The sequence below is a fragment of the Gorilla gorilla genome, chromosome X, assembly GCF_029281585.2.
Source record: "Gorilla gorilla gorilla isolate KB3781 chromosome X, NHGRI_mGorGor1-v2.1_pri, whole genome shotgun sequence".
Taxonomy (NCBI): Eukaryota; Metazoa; Chordata; class Mammalia; order Primates; family Hominidae; genus Gorilla; species Gorilla gorilla.
In genome coordinates, this window is record NC_073247.2 from 13,901,537 (window position 1) to 13,928,833 (window position 27,297).

The 27,297-nt window shown below is 44.3% G+C and overlaps 1 protein-coding gene across 3 annotated transcripts in view; it reads right to left on the minus strand.

Moving 5' to 3' along the window:
- Window positions 1-27,297, minus strand: part of LOC101127525 (protein kinase cAMP-dependent X-linked catalytic subunit) — a 109,029-nt gene that overhangs the window by 41,969 nt on the left and 39,763 nt on the right. For all 3 annotated transcript variants that reach the window (XM_004063745.5, XM_055376373.2, XM_055376372.2), the window contains exon 3: window positions 8,550-8,813. In XM_004063745.5, the coding sequence (XP_004063793.2) occupies window positions 8,550-8,813 (264 nt within the window). The remainder of the gene's footprint in view (window positions 1-8,549; window positions 8,814-27,297) is intronic.

The following is a 27,297-nucleotide window of genomic DNA, read 5'->3' on the forward strand; positions in this document are numbered from 1 at the left end:
AGGGTGCCTGTCACCAACCTCGGCACAGTAATACCCACGTCCTAGTATGAACTACAGCAAAATTAAAAGGGGCTCAAGGGAAAGTAACAACACCGACTGCAAACAGACTCGACATCTCAGGCCCTCCTTGACTTCCGTTAAATACTCAAAGTAAGAAGCTAGGGGAAAAGGTCTAAAGTAACTAGAAAGACTTTTCTGGTGTTACGAAATATATATAAAACGATTATGTATTTATAAATGTATATGTTTAAATTTGAACTTATAATCTAAACAGTAAATGTGTAACACATACTAATATATAAATTTAAATTTTGAAAATATATATTTATAAAATTATATATAAAACTATGGATAATAATGTATAATTATAGCTACATATAACTTTCTAAACATATTTATACCATAATTTATGAGCACATATAATTATTTGGTAGCCATGTTTATAAAATTAAATATGTAATATTAAATATAAAATTGTATCCATTTATTATATATTTAATTGTATTAAATTATTTTTAAATATAATTATGTTTAACTAAAAATTACATATTTATTTAATATATAATTATAATTAGGATATATTAGTATATTAATATATACATACATTGTTATATTAGTAATTAACACATTACATTAATATCTTTATGTATTAAATTTATATATGAATATACTAAAATATTTAATATATTAAAGAGATAAATATATTTAAATATATAAATTTAATGTAGGATATATTATTTATGTGTAAATATTACAATTATATAGTTATTTATAATTATATACATAATTATGATTTTATATGTATGATTTTCTAATGTGGTAAAATACACACAGCATAGAATTTTCCATTTTAAGCATTTTTAATTGTATAGTTCGGTGGTGGGAAGTCCATTGACCTTGGTGTTCAACCCTCCCCACCGTCCACTGCTGGAACTTCTTCATCATTCCAAACAGAAACTCCATCCTCATTAAACAGCATCTCCCCCTTCCCTGCACCTCCCCGGCCCCTGGCACCCACCATTCTACTTTCTGTCCTTATGATTTGGAAGAATCTAGGGCCCTCCTACAAGTAGAATCACACAATATGAGACCTTTTTGGTCTGGCTTATTTCAACCAATATCATGTTTTCAAGGTTTATCAACGCGTAGAATGTGTCAGAATTATATTCCTTTTCATGGCCAAATAATATTCCACTGCACAGACAGAGCTCCTGGCCAATTTTAACCAGTTCACAAAGCAAATGGCCTGGCTCAGGGGTGGGCAAATATTTTCTGTAAAGAGCCAGACGGCAAATATTTTAGGCCTTGTGAATCACATGGTCTCTGTTACAAATATCCAGCTCTGCTACGGTAGCTCAAAAGCCCCCAAGATGTGACTGTGTTCCAATAAAACTTTATTAACAGACACATAGGGGGCTGGATTTAACCTATGCGAGGCTAATTTTTTTGTTTTTGATGTTTTGTAGAGATGAGGTCTTGCTATGTTACCCAGGCTGGGTTTTTTTTTTTTTTAAATAGTTGTCAGATGTGATAATGGCACTGAAGTTCTTTTTTAAAGGGAGTTATCTGTTAAAGATAGGATAAAGTGCACCTGCTTTAAAATAACTCAAGAAACAAATGGGCAAAGAGAAAAAAAACAAAGTGACAAAGCTTTGATAACAATCGAAGCTGGGTGATGGGGCCATAAGGTTTCAATGTGAATTACTCTCTCTACTCCTGTGTGTGTGTGTGTGTGTGTGTGTGTGTGTGTGTGTGTGTGTGTGTGTGTGTGTGTGTGTGTGTGAAAGGGGTAAGTAGTAATTTTGAAAGACTAGGTTCAATGTTATCCCTATAAGGCTAGAAATAAAAATCCAGAGGACAGTAATCAATGTAACATCTGGATTTAAAATGCTACAACAGAAGAACTAGGAAAGAGCTGTTGCACCTGGCATGGTGGCTCACGGCTACCATCCTGGCACTTTGGGAGGCCGAGGTGGGAGGATTGCTTGAGGCCAGGAGTTCAAGACTATCCTGGCCAACATAGTGGGACCCTGTCTCAAAAGAAACACAAAAAAACAAAAACAAAAAGCTGTCGCAGAGAAATAAAAAACACCAAAAACAAACAAAAAAGAGCTGCTGCAGAGAAAGAAAACCATCTGTTATGGTTTAAAGATAGATGTATAAAGGTTGAGCATCTTTAATCCAAATCTGAAATCCCAAATGCTCCAAAAGTCAATACTTTTCCAGCACCGACATGAGGCTCACAGCGCAAAGGAAATGCTCACTGGAGCATCTTGGATTTCAAATTTTCAAATTAGGGATGCTCACAGGTAAGTGTAATTCAAATATTCCACAATCTGAAAAAAATCTAAAATCCAAAACAATTCTGGTCTGAAGTATTTCAGGTAAGGGATGCTTGTGTTATGCATTTGAATTATAAAATCAAATCAAACACATCAGTATTTTATTTTGACCATTTCATAAAACCAGAAATAATTCTAGTTTGCCACCAAATCTTTTAGGGGAACTATCTAGATAACATGAAGTGTGTGTGCAAAATATTTAAAATACAAACATAATATTGCTGTTAGAAAACAAGAGCCTGGTGAACGCAAGTCACAAAAGAACACCATCTGAACATACTGACAACCTAGGAAAGTCAGAAATCAAGTCACCAAGAGCAGTGGTTTAAAATAAGTAGGGTACAAGTCATTCAGTTAACAGGGTTGCTAGGGGAGGGGAGGGGACGGGAGGGTTAGAGGAGGGGAGGGGAGGGGAGGGGAGGCGAAGGAATGGGAGGGGAGGGGAGGGGAGGAAGGAAGGGAGGGAGGGGAGGGAGAGGAAAGGAGGAAGGAAGGGAGGGAGGGAGGGAGGAAGGAAGGAAGGAAGGGAGGGAGAGGCTGAGTACTGTAGCTCCCGCCTGTAATCCCAGAACTTTGGGGGGCCAAGGTTGGAGGACTGCTTCAGTTTAGGAGTTCAAGACCAGCCCTGGCAACACAGTGAAACCCTGTCTCTACAAAAAATCCAAAAATTGGCCGGGCGCGGTGGCTCACGCCTGTAATCCCAGCACTTTGGGAGGCCGAGGCGGGCAGATCACAAGGTCAGGAGATCGAGACCATCCTGGCTAACACGGTGAAACCCTGTCTCTACTAAACATACAAAAAAAAAAATTAGCCGGGCGTGGTAGCGGGTGCCTGTAGTCCCAGCTACTCGGGAGGCTGAGGCAGGAGAATGGCGTGAACCCGGGAGGCGGAGCTTGCAGTGAGCCAAGACAGAGCCACTGCAGTCCAGCCTGGGCGAAAGAGCGAGACTCCGTCCCAAAAAAAAAAAAAAAAAAAAAAAAAAAAATCCAAAAATTAGCCAGGCAGGGTGTGCAAGCCTGTAGTCACAGCTACTTGGGAGGCTGAGAGACAGGAGGGTTGCTTGAGCCTGGGAGTTCGAGGCTGCGGTGAGCCATGGTTGCACTACTGCACTCCAGCCTGGGTGACAGAGTGAGACCCTGTCTCAAAAAAGAAACAAAAAACAAAGAAAGAAATTCATGTAGTGAGTAGATTACATTACAACATGCTTAAGTATGTTTTTACCCCATGCTATAAGAGAAAAATGGCGGGGCGCGGTGGCTCACGCCTGTAATCCCAGCACTTTGGGAGGCCGAGGTGGGCGGATCATGAGGTCAGGTGATCAAGACCATTCTGGCTACCACGGTGAAACCCCGTCTCTACGAAAATTACAAAAAACTCAGCCGGGCGTGGTGGCGGGCGCCTGTAGTCCCAGCTACTCGGGAGGCTGAGGCAGGAGAATGGCATGAACCCGGGAGGCAGAGCTTGCAGTGAGCCGAGGTTGCACCACTGCACTCCAGCCTGGGCGACAGAGCGAGACTCCTCTCCAAAAAAAAAAAAAAAAAGAGAAAAATGAGAAACAGACTTCTTTCTGGGATATGTTCAAAAATGTTATTCAAGGCCGGGCACGGTCCCAATGCTTTGGAAGGTCGAGGCAGGTGGATCACTTGAGGCCAGCTGTTCAAGACCAGCCTAGGCAACATGGTGAAACCAGGTCTCTACTAAAAATACAAAAATTAGCCAGGTGTGGTGGTACATGCCTGTAATCCCAGCTACTTGGGAGGCTGAAATGGGAGGATCGCTTGAGCCCAGGAGGCCAAGGTTGCAGTGAGCCAAGATCCCACCACTGCACTCCAGCCTGAGTGACAGAGTAAGACCCTGTCTTAAAAAAAAAAAAAAAAGGTTATTCAAGATGAGGCCTCCCTGTTTAGTTCCATCTATTCTGTAGTGGTCCACGATACAGTGGTGAATTTCAGTTTTATTCAAAAGGCACATGTACTGTTTGAATCCTGAATCAGAGGCAGGGCCATGTATCTGCCCCCATGAACACAACTTCCCTGGGGCTGGGCCAGCAGAGAGATGCTTCGTTACAATGACGGTCAAAAAAAAAGGAGAAAAAAGCCCCCACAAAAAAAAAGTTTCCAGAAGCTACACTACCCATACAGAGGAAGATGCAGTTCTTTGCAAAAGCAATCTATCAAGATGGTAATGAGGCATTTCCTAAGATTTTCACATGTTCATTAAGTAAAATAATTGCTGCATGTTATATACTAAACCATCTTCGTCCATTTAAATAGACATCATGAATTAACTGGACAGTAACATGGTTTGTCAAACTTATAAACAAGTGAATATATGAAATATTTTATCTCTGTTTTCTTTGAATTAGACTTGCAAATAAAATGACTTTAAAACAATTTACTAATATACCGTGTGCTGCCAAGAGAGGGCAGCACAGATGCTATAAATCAATATTTTAAAAAATCCTGCATCTTTCCTACTCCATATAAAATGCACCTAATTTCCATGTGCCTTATTCTTGGAAATGTAGTACAAGAAATACTATAGGGGAAAATCAGATTGAATGTAAATGCATCATAAAATTTTCCTAGGAGAGCCCTTTTCTAAAAGCTGCCAGAGAAGAGAGTCATTTAGTGTAAAACTGCCCCCACATCAAGTTTCTCAAAATGCAGATGGTTTTACAATGTTACGAGTATAATTAGTGTAATTATCACCTTACCCAACCCCAGCACATCAAAGAATATGGAAATATAAGATGTATTTTCTAGGCTTGTCTGACCAAGACAGAAGCCGATAGCCACGTGCAATCCTGGGTATTTGAAATGTAGCTTGTCTACCAAGGAACTGATGTCATTATCTAATTCTACTTTAATTAATTTAATCTAATTGAAAAACTGACACTCAGTGTAGTTACCAAAAATCTTTCTGAGTATTTTTCAGCAGCTTGGGCGTGTGAATTTACTTTTTATGACTGTTGATTTTATGAATGTAAATTAAAGATCCATTGGGAACTAAGCTATGAGGACGCTGACGCATAAGAACCATACAACGGACTTCAAGGACTTGGGGGAAAGGGTGGGAGGTGGGTGAGAGATAAAAGACTACATACTGGGGCCGGGTGTGGTGGTTCACACCTGTAATCCTAGCACTTTGGGATGCCAAGGCGGGCGGATCACAAGGTCAGGAAATTGAGACCATCCTGGCTAACACAGTGAAACCCCATCTCTACTAAAAATACAAAAAATTAGCCAGGCGTAGTGGCGGGCGCCCGTAGTCCCAGCTACTTGGGGGGCTGAGGCAGGAGCATGGCGTGAACTCGGGAGGCGGAGCTTGCAGTGAGCTGAGATCATGCCACTATACTCCAGCCTGGGCGACAAAGCCAGACTCCATCTCAAAAAAAAAAAAAAAAGTTAGCCAGGTGTGGTGGTGGGCACCTGTAATCCCAGCTACTTGGGAGGCTGAGGCAGGAGAATCACTTGAATCTGGGAGGTAGAGGTTGCAGTGAGCCGAGATTGTGCCACTGCACTCCAGCCTGGACGACAGAGCGAGATTTCGTCTCAAAAAAAACAAAAAAACAAACAAAAAAGGATAACTGTTTTCTCCTCAATGGAGTATGTGTGTGTACGGAAACATATCTATATATAATTGTTCCAGGCTGAAATGTATCCCTTAAACCTTATATGCAGCAGTCCTAACACCCAGAACTTCAGAATGTGACTATATGGGAAAGAGCATCTTTAAAGAGGTCATTAAGGTAAAACGAGGTCACTAGGGTGGGTCCTGATCCAAGAGGACTGGTGTCCTCATAAGAAGAGGAGATGAGGATACAGACATGCACAAAGGGACAATCCTGCGAGGACACAGGGAGAAGACAGCGTCTCCAAGCCAAGGAGAGAGGCTTCAGGAGGAACCAGCCCTGCCCACACCTGGATCTCAGACCTTAGCCTCCATGACAGTGAGAGGAAAAGGTCTATTCTTTAAAATGCCCAGTGTGTGGTCTTTTGTCAGGACAGACTGGTTAAATGAATCCAATCATGGAAAAAAAAATACATATACATGTATTATAAGCTGAATGTGTGTGCCCCCCCCCCCCCCCCCGCAAAATTCCTATGTTGAAATCATCATCCCCAAAGTGATAGGATTAGGAGGTGGGGCCTTTGGGAGGTGATGAGGTCACAAAGGTGGAGTCTCATGAATGGGATGAGTGCCCTTACAAAAGGGGCCCCAGAGAGCCCCCTCGCCCATTCCACCATGTGAGGACACAGCGAGAAGGCACCGTCTACGAACCAGGAAGCTGGTTCCCTCCAGGTACAGAATCTGTCGCACCTCGATCTCGGACTTCCAGCCTCCAGAGCTGTGAGCCATGAATGTCTGCTGTTGAGGCTGCCCAGTCTATGAGTGTGTGTTAGTGCAGCCCGCACTGGCTGAGACAACATGTGATGGTTCGTTTCATGTGTTGATGGGCCGTGGGGTGCCCAGATGTTTGTTCAAATATTGTTTTGGGGTATGTCTGTGAGTGTGTTTCCAGAAAAGAAACACATATATCATACATGTGATATAGTATGATATAGGTATACTATATATATTATATACTATGTAATATATAATATATATTATATACTATGTAATATATAATATATATTATATACTATGTAATATATAAATTATATACTATGTAATATATATATTATATACTATGTAATATATATATTATATACTATGTAATATATATATTATATACTATGTAATATATATATTATATACTATGTAATATATATATTATATACTATGTAATATATATATTATATACTATGTAATATATATATTATATACTATGTAATATATATATTATATACTATGTAATATACATATTATATACTATGTAATATACATATTATATACTATGTAATATACATATTATATACTATGTAATATACATATTATATACTATGTAATATACATATTATATACTATGTAATATACATATTATATACTATGTAATATACATATTATATACTATGTAATATACATATTATATACTATGTAATATACATATTATATACTATGTAATATACATATTATATATTATATACTATGTAATATATATTATATAGTATATATAGTATAATTATATGCTATATAATATATATTATATGTAGTATGTGTAATATATAATATGTATAATATATACTATATAGAGTATAGTGATATGTATGATATAGTATGATATAGGTATGCTATATAATATATAGTATATATTATAATGTATAGTATACCTATATGATACTATATCATAGTCATAGTATACTATATAATATATAGTATAATATATACTATACATATATAATACTATATCATATGTACATAAAATATACTATATGTCATATACAATAATATAGTATTATATATATTTCTATTTAATATACATATATAGTGGAAATATATATATACATAATAGAAATATAGATAACAAAAAAAAATAAGTGCACGTGTGTGTGAGCAGGTGTGTGTGGAATATTCAATTTGGTTTTTTTTTGTTTGTTTGTTTGTTTTTGAGATAGAATCTTGCTCTTTCACCCAGGCTGGAGTGCAGTGGTATGATCACAGCTCACTGCAGCCTCAACTTCCGGGGCTCAAACAATCCTCCAACCTCAGCCTCCTAAGTAGCTGGGACTACAGGGATCCACCACCATAATCAACTTTTTTTTAAATATATATATTTCTGTAGAGACGGGGTCTCACTAGGTTGTCCACAGTGGTCTCAAACTCCTGGGCTCAAATGATTCTCCCACCTCGGCGTCCCAAAGTGCTAGGATTACAGGTGTGAGCCACAGCACCTGGCATTTAATTTTAAGAGATACTGTATCCTATTCGATGCAGATCTATTTTATAGTCAGGGCAATTCAAACTTGGATATGACTCATTTCCTCATCATTTCGGATCAATAGTGGAAATGTGGTGTTCTGATTTCCTCCACGGTGCCAATGAAGGAGACTGACTTCCTGCCCACCGGCTCTTTGCCAGCAATCACAGCCCACCTAAAACGAGCTGTAGGTTAACCTGGCTCTCTCATCCCTGGTTGCAAGTGTCTCCCACACATGAGAGTTAAACTCTGGTTCCCAATCTTTCCCTGCCTGACCTGCCACAACTACCACCACCTTTCTCATTGCCAAGCAGTGTAGATTCCATCGGAGTTCACGTTCCTCTTACCTGTCTACCAGCTTCTTGGCGAACCCAAAGTCTGTGAGCTTAATGTGGCCATCCCTATCCAGCAGGATATTCTCTGGCTTCAAGTCCCTGTAGACGATCTCTTTGGAGTGCAGGTACTCGATGGCACAGATGATCTCTGCAGAGTAGAAGAGCCCCGTGGTGCTGGAGAAGCGCCCCCGGTTGCGCAGGTAGCTGAAGAGCTCGCCGCCCGGCACGTACTCCATGAGCATGTAGAGGAAGCGCTCGTCATGCCACGTCCAGAACCTGCGGGGACAGACAGCACATGCTCAGGGCCCCGCCAAGGCAGGGCAGGGGGTACGCCGTCACCTAGGTGTTGGGGTACAGATGCAGCTAGATGCCAAAATGTGTGTACAGACAGATAGTAATAACTGGGGACAGATGTCGGGACATGGAGCACACAGATATCAGCACATGGGTAAAGACGGATGTTAATATATGGGTACAGATAGGTGTTCGAATGCACGTACACACAGATGTTACGATGTGCTTAGAGACAGATGTTAGGATATGGGTGTACATCAGGGCTGATACATGGGTGTAAACAGTGTTACCATATGGTATTAAATATGGATATAGATATATGTTAGCATATAGGTACAGAAAGATGTTAATATGTAGTTATAGATAGATGTTAGGATATGGGTGTAGACAGATATTACAATATGGATATAGATAAGTGTTGGAATACAGGTGTAGACAGATGTTAATATGTAGGTATAGAGAGATGTTAGGATATGGGTGTAGATGGATGTAGACAGGTATTAATATATGGGTGTAGATGGATGTAGACAGGTGTTAGTATATGGGTGCAGATGGATGTTAGATTATGGGTGTAGACAGGTGTTAATGTATGGGCATAGACAAATAAAATACAGATAGATAAATGTTGGAATATAGGTGTAGACAGATGTTAATATGTAGGTATAGATGTTAGGATATGGATGTAGGCAGACGTTAGAATATGGATAGAGATCAATGTTACAGTATAGGTGAAGACATGATATCTATACGTATAGATGTTACAATATGGGTGTAGATGGATGTCAGGATACAGGTGTAGACAGAGGTTAATATATGGACATAGATGTTAGAATATGTGTGTAGAGAGATGTTAACATATAGGAAGAGACAGATGTTACAATATGAGTGTAGATGGATAGTAGGATATGGGTGTAGAGAGATGTTAATATACACGTAAAGACAGATGTTAGAATATGAACGTAGATAGATATTAACAGAGGTATAGAGAGATGTTAGGATATGGGTATAGACGTGTAGACCGGTGTTGCTCTGTGGGTGCAGACAGATATTAGGATATGGGTGGAGGTGGATGTTAATATGTAGGTGTAGATAGATGCTAATATATGTGATAGACAGATGCTAAGGTGTGCATACAGACAGATGTTAGGATATGCGTGTGTGTAGATGTGACTCTACAGGTATAGACAGGTGCTGAGGTCTGCATATAGAAAGGTGTAATTCATCAGTATAGGTAGATGCTAAGACGTGTGTAGATGTTAAGAGGTGTATAATCAGATACTGGGATAAGCATATAGATGGATATTAAAGTACAAGTTCCACAGATGTTACATAGATGTTGTCTTAGTTCATTCTGGCTGCTATCACAAAAATACCATATACTAGGGGGTCTTACAAATAAGAAAAATGTATTCCCCTCAGTTCTGGAGGCTGGAAGTCCGAGGTCGGGGCGCCTGCTGATGAACTGCGTGGTAAGGGCCCATTCCTGAGGGAAGGGCCCTTCTCGCTGTCCTCCCATGGACCAAGGGGAAACAGGCTCCCTCAGGCCCCTTCACCGAGGGCACTGGTCCTGTTCAGCGGCTTCACCCTCACGATCTAATCGCTTCCCCCAAAGCTCCACCTTTTAATTCCATAGCTTTGGGGGTTACTGTCTCAATATATGAATTTGGAAAGGACGTATTCAGACAACAGCAGATGTTAAGATATGTGTATCCTGGGACATGGGTAAAAGGTCTCATTGTCTTGGGATGAATGAATAGTAAATATCATGGTCTCATAATAAACCAGCCAACAGTATGCTATGGGCTGAACTGTGTCCTCCCAATATCCACATGTTGAAGTCCAAACCCTCAGGACCTCAGAATGTGACTGTATTTGGAGACAGGGCATGTAAACAGGTGATTACAGTAAAATGTAGTCACCAGAATGGGCCCTATTCCAACAGGACTGGAGTCCTAAGAAGAGGAGACGAGGACACAGACACACACAGAGGGACGGCCACGTGAGGACACAGGGAGAGGACAGCGTCTACAAGCCAAGGAGAGAGGCCTCAGGAGGCACCAGCCCTGTTAACATGTTCTTCTCAAAATTCTAGCCTCAAGAATTATAAAACAATAAATCAGTGTTGTTTAATCCATACCATCTATGCTACTTTCTTACGGCAGCACTAACCAACTAACCTACAACACACACATCTTCAGAGATCACACCTGATTCAGTAACCTGGAACTATCATTAAGCCTGAGAATTAACAATAAACCAGCAGACTGCATCCCAAACCTGCTAGGAAAAGGTAGCCCTTTTAAAAAGCCCCTAATGAAGTATTTCGAAGCACTTGCTTGTGGGAGCTTGCCTGAGGTGCTTCTCCTTACAAAGGTGTTGATTAATGGAAGAAAATGCAGCAATGAGAGATTGAGGAAGGTGGGGGTAGGGATGAAAGAAGAAACAGAAGATACTGAGGTGCGTCTGTGCATTCAACATCTCAGCACAAGTTACAAATACAGTTTGGAGAGATACGCACTGATAATGAAAGAACGTTTTCACCTAAAGATGGGACGGGTGGGGTATGAGGCAAGATTTGGAACTAAGGGCTTTGGGATTTTTGTTTGTTTGTTTTTCAGACAGAGTTTTGCTCTTGTTGCCCAGGCTGGAGTGCAACGGTGCAATCTCGGCTCACTGCAACCTCCGCCTCCTGGGTGCAAGCGATTCTCCTGCTTCAGCCTCCCAAGTAGTTGGGATTACAGGCGCCCACCACCACGCCCAGCTAATTTTTGTATTTTTAGTAGAGATGGGGCTTCACCATGTTGGCCAGGCCGGTCTCGAACTCCTGACCTCAGGCGATCCACCCGCCTCGGCCTCCAGAAGTGCTGGGATTACAGGCATGAGCCACCGTGCCCAGTCTATTTGTTTTTGAAACAGGTTCTTATTCTGTCTGCCAGGCTGGAGTGCAGTGGTGCAGGCAAGGCTCATGCAGCCTCAACTTCCCGGGCTCAAGCAATCCTCCCACCTCAGCCTCCCAAGTAGCTAGGACTACAGGTGCATGCCACCATGCCTGGCTAATTTTTATTACTGTTATTTGTAGAGACAGGGTCTCACTGTGTTGCCCAGGCTGGTTTTGAACTCCAGGGCTCTGGCAATCCTCCCGCCTCATCCTCCCGAAGTGCTGGGATTACAAACGTGAGCCACTGTACCTGACCTGGGCTTTGTTTTTGGAGAGGACTCAGAAGACACCAGCATGCCCGTGTTCCCATGAGCACATGAGCCTTCACCAGTAGAAGACACCCAGTAGAATCAGGAGCATAAAGGTCTTCAACCGTGACCAGGACCCGTGCCAGTTTTGTCTCATCTGATCATGATGCTATCACAGATGCTCCCCTGCAAGCTCATTCAAATGAGCTGCACCCCGCTGGTGTACAAAGAAAACAAAACGAGGCCCAGGAAACCTTCCCTGAGGACAGGGAAGGATGCTCAAGGCCGACCGGATGGTCTTGTCTGCTAGCACAGGCCATTCCACCAAAACAATGTAGAATGAAGGCAAGGACGTGGGAGACAGCTTGCAATGACACAGAGATTAATGCTAAGAAAAATCATAGGCTGGGCACGGCGGCTCAGTGCCTGTCATTCCAGCACTTTGGGAAGCCAAGGCAGGAGGATCCCTTGAGGCCAGGTGTTTGAAAGCAGCATGAGCAACACAGCAAGATCCCGTCTCTACAATAAAACAATCAGCCAGGCATGGTGGCGTCCCAGCAATTCGGGAGGCTGAGGTGGGAAGATCATTTGAGCCCAGGAATTGGAGGCTGCAGTGAGCTATGATCACAACATCACTGTACTCCAACCTGGGTGACAGAGCAAGACCTCATTTCTAAAAGGAAAAAAAAAATAGACACATGCTACTGTGAATTTTAAATGAACATTTATTTGACTAATCACAATGTTTTTATGTATTAGCAAAAATACGGGCCTCTTATAAAAAAGGCTCTTACCTAACGCACTTTTAAATTTGCAGATTCTGCAAGGATGCTGGAGTTCGGGGACTGATGACCCACACATACAGGTTGCAGGAATGCCTTCCGCTCTCCACCTTGCTGCTGGATTCCTGCCCCTCAGCAGCTGGGTGGCTGAAGGGAGCTCAGGAAGCTCAGGGTTAGACATTTCTTCTGTTTTTTTCCTTCAGTTACTGAAGGCTGTGCACCTGTGTCCCACCTCTCCATTCACTTCTTATAGCTCAGCAAGTTCAAAATGTGTGGTCTTGAGGCATAAAGGGAAGCAGGGAGAGTATATGAGGAAGGAGAAGTATTTTGTTGGAGTGGTGTTTTGTTTTGTTTTGTTTTGTTTTTTGAGACAGTCTTGCTCTGTCACCCAGGCTGGGAGTGCAATGGCACGATCTTGGCTCACTGCAACCTCCGCCTCCCGAGTTCAAGTGATTCTCCCGCCTCAGCCTCCCGAGTAGCTGGGATTACAGGCGCATGCCACCATGACCGGCTACTTTTGGTATGTAGTGGCTGTTGTCCAGAGCAATCTGTTGGAGTTCTAAAAGACTCACCACATACCCACATTCCTTCCATCTTATCACTGACATCTCGAGTCATTTTCTCCTAGCTAAATGCCCTATTTTTCTACTTTGCACCATTATCGGTTGGGCAAGAGTGTTCCTCTCAGTAATATTTCGTGATTAAGTACATGGTATCTCAAATGCATGACAATCAAACTGTACTTTTGTGGATGAGCTTAGAAGACAACCATGATTTCATGATTTCACTGTTCTGGTGGGGAAATATTTTCCAAGGTCCAAATACTATTGCACTAGTGAACTTTTACAATAAACTTCTGTGTCAGCTGGTGACTTTCTAAATTTCTTCAGGGCGCAAGGTGGAAGGAAAACTTAGCTACGACTGACCAGCCAAGGTGTGATACTGAACATTTGGGGGTAACACTGAGCTCTTGAAAATACCATTAATGGTCAAAGCAAGAGCAAGACCACTGTCTACAACTGTTAATTTGGTTGAAGAGAATATACATGGCTCTATTTCCCTATGGCTCAAATATGTAAGAAAAAGATGGATGCATGCTTACACACACACACACACAAACATACTCTCTCTATATATATCAATTAGTTTGCAACACATTTTTGGATATATCCTGTATCCTCCCCCATCTACCTCACTCTGGGATAATAATCTGCACAGATCCTCTTAAGAATAATGCATCACCTTGTCACAATGTAGCAGCAGGTCACCTTTCAGGAGCATCAGAGATAATTAACCATGGTGGGAGATTAGAAGGATTTGGGTAGGTTAGAAGCAAGGAATGAAAGAACTTTGAGGATTACACAGGCATGTAGAATATGCAAGCCCTGACAATACAAACATCTCAGGTTCGGTCACCTGGCTTGCAGGGGAAGTTGCAATTTCAACCATGGGTAGGATGATCTGTAGAGGAAGAGAGTTAGGGCTTTGTATCAAATGAGAAGAGGAGGGAAGGGAAGAGGAAAGGAGGGGAGGGGAGAAGAGGTGGGGTGAGGAGGAGGGAAAGCAGGGGAGAAAAAGTTACTGCACGAGTGGGGAAAACTACTGAGATGTGTAAGGTTGTATGAAAATACATCTGTTCCGCAAGTGTCTCAGTAAAATCAACATCAACAAACCACAAGGCTTAATAAAGTCACCTAATCAGTATATATGAAATGGAGACATCATTTTTACCTACACACTAATGCGGGATCACCCTTCAGCATCTTTAAGAAGTAACAGTTTACAAAGAGAGTTAGCAAGTAAAAACATACTCCTTTAAGAAAAAGAAAAATCTAGATAACTGGGATTCTCTTGCCCTTCCCCAAATCAATAAGATTAAGTAAATATTATAAGAAAAAAGAAGTTCTCTGACACATCCTTCCTTCAAATCTTTTATCAGTAAGACTTTGCAGGCGAGTGTGGTGGCTCACACCTGTAATCCCAGCACTTTGGGAGACTGAGGCAGGAGGATCACTTGAGACCAAGAGTTTGAGACTAGCCTGGGCAAAATAGGGAGACTCTGTCTCTGCAAAAAATAAAAAGATTAGCCAGGTGTGGTTGTGCAGGCCTGTAGTCCCAGGTACTTAAGAGGCTGAGGCAGGAGGACAGCCTGAGCCCAGGAGTTGAAGCTATGACTGAACCTCTGCACTCCAGCCTCAGTGACAGAGCCAGACCCTATCTGGAAAAAAAAAAAAAAAAAAAAAAAGACTTTGCTTACGTGGACAGAATTTGTACAGAGCTGGGTATCACTAAAGATAAGGAACAAAATGTTGAAAGAGATACTGACTTTACTATCTCCAAAAAACATTTACAAAACTTAAGTCATCATGTGCAGGGGCTGTGGGATAGGACAGAGTTTAGTGACCACAGGTGATTTCAAATCTGAGTTTAGAAAATTAGAAACCAATGCATCGGTTCAATGATTCCAGTTAAATGCGGGACTCTGCCCCTGAGATCAAGTCTATAAAAGTTCAAAAGCAATAGACGATAAGAGGGTTTATCACGATAGATATGAGAAGCATGTTCAAAACCTAACCCTTACTGTACGTACTAGCATCAGGAATCAATGAATTCATCAACACATTAATCAGTAACTCACCAGCCACATTCTTTATTGGTTTCCAGATGTTTTGGACAAGGGCCCCTTATGTGACAAGTAATGTTCTCGGTACACAGTATCAGGAACGGCAGATCTTGTGACTGTCATGAGCTTTGCAGGCTTGATGGGGAACAGACATTACATAGTAAACTTGGAAGGATGGCTGGAGGGGTCTTGCAAGACCAGGTAGAAGGTGGGGACAGGGAGGCAGGGGGCATCTCTGTCCCCACAGCTGAAGGCCAAAGGAAGATTGGGGAGGGACATAAAAGAAAGCTGGAGGCCAGGTGCGGTGGCTCACGTCTGTAATTCCGGCACTTTGCGGGGCCAAGGTGGCAGATCGCTTGAGCCCAGGAGCTCAAGACCAGCCTAGGCAACAAAGCAAGATCACGTCTCTACAAAAAATTAAAAATTAGGGCCAGGCGTGGTGGCTCATGCCTGTAATCCCAGCACTTTGGGAGGCCGAGGTAGGTGGATCACGAGGTCAGGAGATCGAGACCATCCTGGCTAACATGGTGAAACCCCGTCTCTACTAAAAATACAAAGTATTAGCCGGGCGTGGTGGCGGGCGCCTGTAGTCCCAGCTACTTGGGAGGCTGAGGCAGGAGAATGGCGTGAACCTGGGAGGCGGAGCTTGCAGTGAGCCGAGATCACACCACTACACTCCAGCCTGGGGGACAGAGCGAGACTCCATCTCAAAAACAAAAAATTAAAAATTAGGTGGGCATGGTGATGTGCACCTGTACTCCTATCTACTTGAGAGACAGAGGTAGCAGAATCACTTGTGCCCAGGAGTTCAAGATCAGCCTGGGCAACATAGCAAGATCCCCCAAATTTAAAAATTAGCCAGGCTTGGTGGTGCAGGCCTGTAGTCCCAGCTATCTGGGAGGCTGAGGTGGGAGGATAACTTGGGCCCAGGAGAATGAGGCTGCAGTGAACTATGATGGCACCACTGCACTCCATCTTGGGCAACAGAGAAAGGCCCTATCTTTAAAAAAAAAAAAAAAAAAAAAATTAGAGATGGGGGTCTCACTAAGATGCCCAGGTTGGTCTCAAACTCCTGGCCTCAAGCAATCCTCTCACCTCAGCCTCTGACAGTGCTGAGATTACAGGCATGAGCCACTACGCCCTGCCTATTTTCACATCAGAAAGGTTTGGGCTGATACAGCAGGAAGGGGTGAGTTCTGCAGAGATCGGAGATCACTGGAGAGAAGGGGAGGGAATTTAGATAAGCTATGGCGGCTTCTGTGAAGACATCATTGATGTGGATGGGCTCTGGAGATGTGTTTGAGAATTGGAAAGGGGCAAGGCATGGTGGTGTGCACCTATAATCCTAGCTACTTAGGAGGCTGAGGCAGGGGAAACGCTTGAAATTACGAGTTTGAGACCAGCCTGAGCAACACAGTGAGATCTTGTCCCTACACACACACACACAAAATTCAATTAGCTGGACATAGTGGTGTGCACTTGTGGTCCCAGTTACTTGGGAGTCTGAGGTGGGAGGATCTCTTGAGCCCAGGAGGTCAAGGATGCAGTGAGCCATGATTGCACCATTGCACTCCAGCCTGGATGAGACAGCAAGACCACATCTCTTAAATAAAAAAAAAAAAAAAAAAAAAAAAGGTTAAAAGGGCAGGACTCAGGATTACAGTGAATGCAGAGTCAAAGAAAAGGAATAAAAAATGGTTCCTGGGTGAGCCCCAAGAGCTGGAAGGACTACCTATGAAACGGGGAAGTGCAAATGAGGAACTGATTAGGGCTGAGAGGCAAGGAGGAAGAGCAGGAACTCATTTTTGGTGAGAGGCATCTGAGCAGAAGGCTCAGAGAGTGGTCAAGTGGGCGCACACATGTAGCTTGGCAGGCTGAAGGGGTGGGCTGGCAGCAGCGCTTGGGAATCTTGAGACCAGCAAGACAGCGAATGCAAATACAGAGAAAGAGGAATGAGAGGGCAGAGGGGCTCCTGTTTCCCACTGTGGGGTCCAAGGAAACGTCACCAGGAAGTGCATGCCCACAGGCACACAGCCTTGCTCCTAGGGTCACATGCACCCTCCCATCCTCTGCAACACTGCCTTGCACAGCTGAGCTCCTCTCGAGGAGAAGTGAGGTCACCTCCCCTGCTGCACGCACTGGAAGACCTCCTCCGCACCAGCAGCGCATCCGCGGCCCCTTTCCTCCACTTCCACACCAACATCTGTTGTTTTCTTACTTTTTTGTTTTTTTCCTAGATAGGGTCTCACTCTGTTGTTGCACAGGCTGGAGTGCAGTGGTGCAACCATAGATCACTGCAAACTTCAGCTCCTGAGCTCAAGCAATTCTCCCACCTCAGCCTCCTGAAGAACTGTGACTATAGGCGTGCAACACCATCCCTCGCTATTTCTTCGAGCTTTTTGTAGAGACAGGGTCTCCCTATATTGCCCAGACTGGTCTAAAACTCCTGGGCTCAAGCGATCCTCCTGCCTGGGTCTCTCAAAGTGCTGGGATTATAGGCGTGGGCCACCATGCCTAGATTTTTTTGAGTTTTTATAACAGCCATTCCAATAGATGACTGGATAAAGAAAATTTAGTATATAAAAGTCACAGAAAATGTAGTATATCGACACCGCCATAAAAAATAAAATCATGTCTTTTGCAACGACAGGGATGGAACTGGAAACCACTATCCTAAGTAAAATAACTGAGACACAGAAACTCAAATACCACATAGTCTCACTCAAAAATAGGATCTCAACAGTGGGTCCACATGGACACAGAAATGGAAATAACAGATAAGGGGACTCCCAAAAGGGGAAGGCTGGGAAGGGGTTGAGGGCTGAGAAATTACCTATCGGGTACAATGTTCACTATTCGGGTAAGGGGTACACTAGAAGCCCAAAGCTCACCATAACATGATACATCCATGTACCAAACGTCCACGTGTATCCCTGAATGTCTAAAGATTAACAACAACACAATAATAATACAACTTCTCCTCCTCAAAATACCCCAGAGGGATCTCCAAGAAAACAAGAGACAAAAATGATGCATACTCTAGTGGCATGAGGCCAAAACTGCATGGGGTGTGCACGTGTGTGTGTGTGCATGCATATATGTGTGCGTGCGTGTGTGTGTGCACGTGCACATGTGTGTGTGCTTGTGTGTGTGCATGCTTCTGTGTGTGCGTTTGTGTTAGGGGGCTTTTCTAACACAAAGAAAAGTACAGAAGGATCCATACCAGGCTGTGAAATAGTTACCTGGCAATGAGGAATTCCAGATAAGCCCAGTCAACAAGGTGAAAACCCATATTTACTAAAAATACAAAATTAGCTGGGGGTGGTGGTGCATGCCTGTAATCCCAGCTACTCAGGAGGCTGAGGTGGAAGAATCGCTTGAACCCAGGAGGCAGAGGTTGCAGTGACCCAAGATCACACCACTGCACTCCAGCTGGGGTGACAGAGTGAGACTCCATTTCTAAAAAATAATAATAATAAATTAAAACAATGTATTCAAGCAGCTGAAAGCAGGCACTGGACAGATATTTGCCGAACCTTGTTCACAGCAGCATTATTCACTACAGCCAAGAGGTGGAAGGCACTCCAGTGTCCAAGGATGAATGAATGGGTAAACACAACATGCTGTATCCTCTATACAATGGAATAGTACTCAGGCTTAGAAAGGAAGGAAATTCCTTTCTACAGGATGGGGGAATCTGAAGGACATTACAGTAACTGAAAGAAGCCAGTCACAAAAGGACAAATGCCGTATGATTCTGCCTATATAAGGTTCCTAGAATCACCAAATTCATAGAGCAGAGAGTACGAGGGAGGTTGCCAGGGCAGGGCTGGAGGGAGGGGCAATAAGGCGTGTTTCATGAGGACAGAGTTTCAGTTGGGGAAGATGAAAAGGAGTTCTGGAGATGGATGGGGATGGGGATGGGGATGGAGTGGCGGTTGCACAGAAACATAAATGTGCTCCATGCCACTAAACTGTGTTTTGTTTTTTTTGTTTTCTGGTTTTTTTTTTGAGACAGAGTCTTACTCTGTTGCCCAGGATAGAGTGCAGCGACACAATCTCAGCTCACTGCAATCTCCGCCTCCCGGGTTGAAGTGATCCTCCTGCCTCAGCCTCCCGAGTAGTGAACTGTACATTTTTTTTTTTTTTTTTTTTTTTTTTTTTGAGACAGAGTCTCGCTCTGTTACTCAGGCTGGAGTGCAGTGGTGCGATCTTGGCTCACTGCAAACTCCGCCTCCCGGGTTCATGCCATTCTCCTGCCTCAGCCTCCCAAGTAGCTGAGGACTACAGGCACCCGCCACCACGCCCAGCTAATTTTTTTGTATTTTTAGTAGAGACGGGGTCTCACCGTGTTAGCCAGGATGGTCTTGATCTCCTGACCTCGTGACCCACCCACCTCGGCCTCCCAAAGTGCTGGAATTACAGGTGTGAGCCACCACGCCCAGCCGTGAACTGTACATTTTAAAAATGGTTAAAATGAGGCCGGGCATGGACGCTCATGCCTGTAATCTCAGCACTTTGAGAGGCCAAGGCAGGAGGATTGAGTGAGATCAAGAGTTTGAGAACAGCCTGGGCAACAAAGCAAGATCACATGTTTGCCAAAAATTAAAATATTAACTGGGCATGGTGGCATGTGCCTATAGTCCCAGCTCAACTTGAGAGCCTGAGGTAGGAGGACTGCTTGAGCCTGGTAGTTGGAGATCAGCCTGTGCAACACAGCAAGACCCTGTCTCTACCAAAAATTAAAAAATTAGCCAGGCGTGGCAGTGCGCATCTGTAGTCCCAGCTACTTGGGAGGCTGAGGCAGGAGGATCACCTGAGCCCAGGAGGTTGAGGATGCAGTGGGCCATGATTGCACCAGTGCACTGCAGCCTGGGCAACAGAGCAAGACCTCATTTCTTTAAAAAAAAAAAAAAAAAAAGGAAGTTAAAATAGTAAACTGTTATGTGATATATGTTAACAAAATAAAAAAATTAAATTTTAAAGAATGTTTTCCAGCATAGAGAGCAATCTATGAATCTATGAACGGGGGGAAAGTCAACATGAAGAAAGAGTCAATGTCGTCAACAACGACTGAGACAAGGGAGGTTTCCAAGTCCCCTCCCCATCCTCTCCAGTGACCTCAGCTGAGCAGCTCTGTCCTCATCTTTAGCTGACAGCAGCACTTTTCCATCCGCAAAGCTGATCTGCTGTCTTTTATTTGCAGGGTCTGCGGGGATGGCTTGTCCTCTAAGGGATTTTTTTGCTTTTGTTTTTGTTTTTATGAACAGGCAAATCAGCCTCACTAATTTGGAGATGCCTTACCGTAGAAGTTGGTCCTCCTCTCTCCAGAGCCTGACATAAAGCTGGGCTTTTGTGATGAGAAGAAGAAAATGAGCCATCCTCATCCCATCTCCTCCAACATCTCTCTACGCCACGCGAGGCTCCGGAACGGCTCTACTTTCCGACCTGGCTGCACTGCAACTAGCCCTTAACCAAGGTGACCTAGCAGCCCTCGGTGGCTCCATCCACCTGTGGCTTCCTCCCTCCAAGGACCCTGCCTCAGGCTCTCTTCTGAGACAGTTGCTGCAGATGTTTTGCCCTCAAAGTTTCCCAAATTGGAATGCACTCTCTCTCCCTGGATCTCCTCACTGTCCAGCAGCCCAAATGCACAGCTGAGCCAGAGCCAGTCCTTCGTCATATGCACAGCCGAGCCAGAGCCAGTCCTTCCTCATACCCCAGTCCCCATGGCAGTCTCCTACACATCTGAGCTCCCTGCATTCCTGCGTCCACCTCCTGGCTGAACTCAGATTTGAGTTTCTCCCCCATGTCCCTCCTGCCCCGTAGTGACCCATGGCTTCCGTGTCACTCCCTGTCTAGAATGATTTTCCACCACCCACCCCTTTCAGCCAATAAACCCCTACTCCTCCTGCAAAAGTCTCCTTAGGTGTCCACGGCATCTTCACCCCCTACCTCTTGCCCTCCAGAGCTGGTAAGGCCCCTTTTCCACGTATCGCTGGGACTCTTCTCACCCTACGCAGTTCTCCTTAGACCAAGGCACTGGAAGGCTTGGCATCAAATGGAAAACTCCATTCAGAAGACACTACAATTGCATTCTCTTGCAAGAATTTAAACCTCCCTTTTCATACATAGAAAAAGGGAATCAAGGTAAAAAATAATAAAAAAAGAAAAATATAGATAATAAAATAAGCCTCCCTTTTTGAAGCCTCTGCTTTGCCCCAAATACTAAACATGCAATGTATCATTTTTTGGACAAAGAAGAGGAAGAGAAGACCCAGGAGCTGCCTGCCTTCACTCTGGTCTCTGTGCTTTGCAGGCAGTGATGACAGAGCAAGAAGCGCTATTTCTAGATTTTTGCTTTTAAAATTCAAATAGAGAGCAAAATAAATAAATAAATAAAAGGAGAGAACATGGTGTTCTTTCTTCCTGAACTCTCAGTAAAACAAAGGAATGATTTTACTCCTATCCCCAACAAGTACCAATGACAATGGGGACCACACTCAAGTCTGCAGACTTTAAAAAAAGATGTTTCCAAGAGATGCATCCACTCTCCCCGAAGAAGAGGTTCTGGCATGAACTCCTCTCCATGGAGAAACGAGTGGTCATCCAGGAACTAGAAGGATGTGGCCCGGAGTGGAGAGACCTCTTGCCTTCCAAGTTCTGTAGAAGAAAGCTGGCTAAGCCCTGCAACCACAGACCAAACCCACTGGCTTGGCTTGGCTGCTGTGCCATAGATAATATGGCACTGGAACCACTGTTTGGCCCATAAGCCAATCAATCATGACAGAAGAGTGGGGCTGCAGGCTCAGGGGCTGGGGCAGAAAAGGGAGAATGGGACTCCACACGCACAGGTATTTATCTGTCTGTGCATCCGCTACAGTGGGTGTCAATGGAGCTGATTCTGCTCCCCACAATAAACACTGGACAATGTCTGGAGACATCTTTGGCTGTCACACTGGAGTGGGGGTGCTAGAGGCATCTGGTGGGTGGAGCCCAGAGACATCGCTCAGCACCCTACAGTGCACAGGGCGGTCCCACCGCAGAGAATCCTCCAGCCCCAAATGTCAGCAGTGCTGAGGTTGAGAAACTCTACTAATACGTTCCATCATCAATCTATCAATCAATCACCTACCTATCTCAATATCTATCAACCATCTACCATCTATAGCTACCAGCTATCTATCAATCAGCTATCATCTATAGCTATCATCTATCAATCACTTACCTCAATATCTATCAACCATCTATCATCTATAGCTATCATCTACCTCAATATCTGTCATCTATCAAATATCTGTATCAATGTTGATCTCCATCCATCCATCCATCCATCCATCCATCCATCCATCAACTATCTGTCACAGTGGTTCACAACTGGGGATAACTTTTTGTCCCCCCATAGGGGGAACTTAGCAGTATCTAGAGACATCTTTAGATACTCATCATAGATGGGATGGGTGCTCTTGGCATCTGCTGGGTGGAGTCCAGGGACGCTGCTCAACACCCTACAGTGCACAGGATGGCCCACCACAGAGTCCTCCATGATCCCGCCCCGTGTGTCAGCACTGCTGAGGTTGAGAAACTCTCTTTTAGCATGAGAGCTCTGCCTACATGCAATCGGTCATTAATCTATCCATCAATCACCTACCCACCTCAATATCATCTATCATCTATAGCTGTATATATTAGTATCTATTATCTATCACCTATCTTATCTATTAGCTACCCATCATCTATCTACTCACCTATCAATCACCCATCATTTACACCTATCTTAATATCTATTATCTATCACCTATCCATCTCAACATATACCTACCTATCGTATCTATCATCTCTCTCTGTCCATCGTCTGTCTATCACAGTGGTTCACTAGTGGAGAAAACTTTGCCCTCCCTCCCTGAAGGAACACTTGGTTATGTATGGAGACATTTCTGCTTTTCATAACTGAGGTTGCTGCTCCTGGCCCCTGGTGGGTGGAGCCCAGGGACACTCCCCAACACCCTGAAGTGTGCAGGACGGCCCCACCCCAGAGACTCCTCCAGCCGTAAATGCGAGGCACCTCCGCTGAAAGTCCTCGTTTTATACCTTCATCAAGAAGTCCAAGGCCTAAAACTGCCAGTATGGGAAGCAGATGTTGAGCCAGGCAACTTACATTTAGAAGAGAAGCTGCACAGCTGGGAGGATGAAATTCATTCTTCACAGAGGATCTAGGATTCTCCTCTAAGACATGCTCCTCAGCATGCAACGTTGGACACCCTCCAGCATCTTATCCATGGGGCTGGCCAGACCCGGTGTGCTCTCTCGTGTTATGTACAGGGAATGCCAAGTGTCTGAATGCACTGGATCAACTTTAATCCAGTTCTTAAAGCCACTTGGTCCCTAAAGTGTTCATGCACAGAAAAAGCAAAATGCTATAGCAGGTTATCATAATAGTGCAGGGCACCGAAAGATCAATTCTCAGCAAGTCACTAAGGCAGTCTCATGGGCTAAGTTACATCACCCCCTCCAAGTCCACATTGTTTTTCGGATTCTTTTTTGAGACAGGGTCTTGCTCTGTCCCCCAGGCTGGAGTGCAGTGGCACAATCTCGGCTCACTGCAATCTCCGCCTCCCAGGCTCAAGCGATCCCCCTACCTCAGCCTCCTGAGTAGCAGGGACTACAGGCACCCCCACCACACCCAGCTAATTTTTGTACTTTCTCTAGAGACAGGGTCTTGCCATGTTGCCCAGGCTGGTCTCCAACTCCTGGGCGCAAGGGACACTCCCACCTCAGCTTCCTAAAATGCTGGGATTCTAAGTGTGAGTCAACATGCCCAAGTGGCAAACTCATTTTCTGTCATTTTTTGGGAAAAGTCACCTGTAAATTGCTATCACCATTAAGTCTTTAAAGGCTCATTGTTGACAATCACTTCCCTAGATCCAAAACTTTTCACGAGAGCTGTGGACTTCAGGGCCTGCCTTGTTTTCTGCACTATTTCAAAATCAAAGAAATGTATTTATTTATTTATTTATTTTTTTTTTGAGACAAAGTCTTGCTCTGTCACCCAGGCTGCAGTGCAGTGGCACGATCGTGGCTCACTGCAAGCTCTGCCTCCCAGGCTCAAGAGATTCTAGTGCCCCAGCCTCCCAAGTAGCTGGGTTATAGACGTGCGCCACCACGCCCAGCTAATTTTTGTATTTTTAGTAGAGACAGGGTTTCCCCATATTGGCCAGGCTAGAATTTTCTTTTTAATTTTTTTTCTTAAGAGACGAGATCTCACTATGTTGCCCAGGCTGGTGTGGAACTCCTGGTGTCAAGTGATCCTCCCGCCTTGGCCTCCAAAAACGCAGGGATTACAGGTGTGAGCCACCGAGCTCGGCCCCAAATCAGAGAATTCTGAAATGAGCCCCTGCCATGTTCTCCCAAAACACTGAATAAAATCCTTCCGAGAATAATATCAAAAGTGGCCTTAAATTCCATGTGGACTTTAAATGATGAGGAAAAATTCATGCTTTTTGGCAACACTACCAGGCGGACCTGACATACAAATAACAGCTCACATTCGACTGTAACCAGCACTCGGAGGAGCTGGTGAGCTGTAAGGGCAAAGGACAACCCATGAAGCATCCAAAATGTCCTCTTCAAAAGCTGTCATGGTGCAGAGAAATTTCACTCCTTAAAAGTTAGAAATAGGCCAGGCACGGTGGCTCACATCTGTAATCTCAGAATGTTGGGAGGCCGAGGTGGGAAGATCATTTGAGCCCAGGAGTTTGAGACCAGGCTGGGCAGCAAAGTGAGATCCCATCTCTACAGAAAATTTTAAAATGAGGTAGGTGTGGTGGTGCACACCTGTAATCCCAGCATGCCAGGAGGCCAAGGCAAGTGGATTGCTTGCAGCCTAAAGTTCAAGACCAGCCTGGGCAACATAGCAAGACCCTGTTCATAGAAAAAAAACAAAAACATTATCTTCACCAAAGAGGTTGTGAAAAATATATACATATGTTTTTTAAAAATTAAAAATAAATAAAAACATTAGCAGGGTGTAGTGGTGGGTGCCTGTAGTCCCGGCTACTCTGGAGGCTGAGGCAGGAGGATGGCTTAAGCCCGGGAGGTTGGGGCCGCAGTGAGCTGTGATTGCGCCGTTGCACTCCAAGATGGGCCACAGAGCAAAACCCGTCTCTAAATGTAACTCTATATATATACTTTTTTATATAAAAGATAAAAATAAACCAACATAGGTAACTTTGAATAGAATTTCTAAAGTCTCTAGGGCTTTATATAAGACTTAAGAAATATAAATGACTTTGTTCCTTAATTGAAAGCAGGGAATATCAAAATCAGAATCCATGTCCCTGCAGGAATGCACCTTATCTGCCAAGGAAAACAGTCTTGAGCTATCCTGCCTTGAAGAAAGGAGAACTACCTAACTAAAGCTCTGTTCTGCAAGCTCCTCCCTATTTTTTAACTTGCGGGAGCTCAAGAATTCCATCCTGGTGAATTCTCTCACTTGTATACTCCACCCACTCCCATGTCCATGCAGTTCTTCTGTGGGATTTTAGATTTCTGAACTGTAGACTACTCAGGAGCCCATCGTCTCGGCTGCTCTCCTGCTCCAGGAGGCGCAGGGGGTGTGTGTGAGTTCCTCAGGGCTATCATTAACAAAGCACCACAAACTGGGGGTTGGGGTGGAGGGACGCAGCAGACAACAGACATGCATTCTCAGTCCAGGTGCAGTGGCTGACACCTGCAATCCCAGCACTTTGGGAGGCTGAGGCTGGAGGATTGCTTCAGGCCAGGAGTTTGAGACCAGCCTGGGCAACACAGCAAGACCTCATCCTACAAAAACTTTTAAAAGTTGGTCAGGCATGGTGGCATATACCTGTAGTCTCAACTAGTTGGGAGGCGGTAGAGGCTGCAGTGGGCCATGATTGTGCCACTGAATTCCAGCCTGGGCAAGAAGGAGTGAGACCCTGTCAAGAAAGAAAGAGAAATGAAGAAAGGAAGAAAGGAAGGGAGGAAGGGAGCCACCGCGCCCATCCTCTGCATATGATTTTGTTCGGAGCTCAGGCAGCATTGGGTCTAGAGGAGAAGGCAGGTGCACTTGTTCCAGTACACACGAGGTGCTTCAAGAACATGATGGGAGGCACCCTGTGTCCCCGGGACAGCAGGTGAATGAGGGAAAACAGGTAGGTGTTTCTTAGATGGGGGGAAGTGAAGGACTATGATGAGAGCAAAGAAGGAAGCCTGTCAAAGAAGGGTGGCCTGGGAGAAGCCCAGGAATGAGCGTGTGAACAGCACCTTCTACCTTCTCCTGTAGGGAGGTGGTGGCAGGAGGCCAGTCCACGAGGATACTGGTAGGAGGATGCTGCATTGCTGGGGCTTTATATGGGATACTTCAGGAGTTCCCTGAGGATGAAAGGAGAGAGGCAGGTCATTGCAGAGGTACCTGGGAGGACCAGTGAGGCTATAAAGTGAGGAATGTCTTCAAGGGGAGCAAGGCTGGGAGAGAAAGACCAGGTAGGAGGGAAGCCAGTACAGAAAATCAGGGCAGAGAGACAGGACCCAGATAAAGCAGAAGATGGATAGGTGGACAGGAGAGGCATGGTAGCAAGATGGCGGAGGGAAGACGTGGGAATTGAATGGAAGGCACCCATGGAGGGAAAGGAGAGACATGCAGGACATCCTCGTCTAAGGCACCTGGGTGGAAATGGAATTACCCTGCTGGAATGGTCTGAATATCTTGTGTCCTCCCAAATCCCTATGTTGGATCCTCACCCCCAAGGTGATGGTGTTAGGTGGTGTGTCCTTTGGGAGGTCATGAGGGTGGAGTCTCATGAATGGGACGGGTGCCCTTATAAAAGGGACCCCGGAGAGATCCCTCACCCCTTCCACC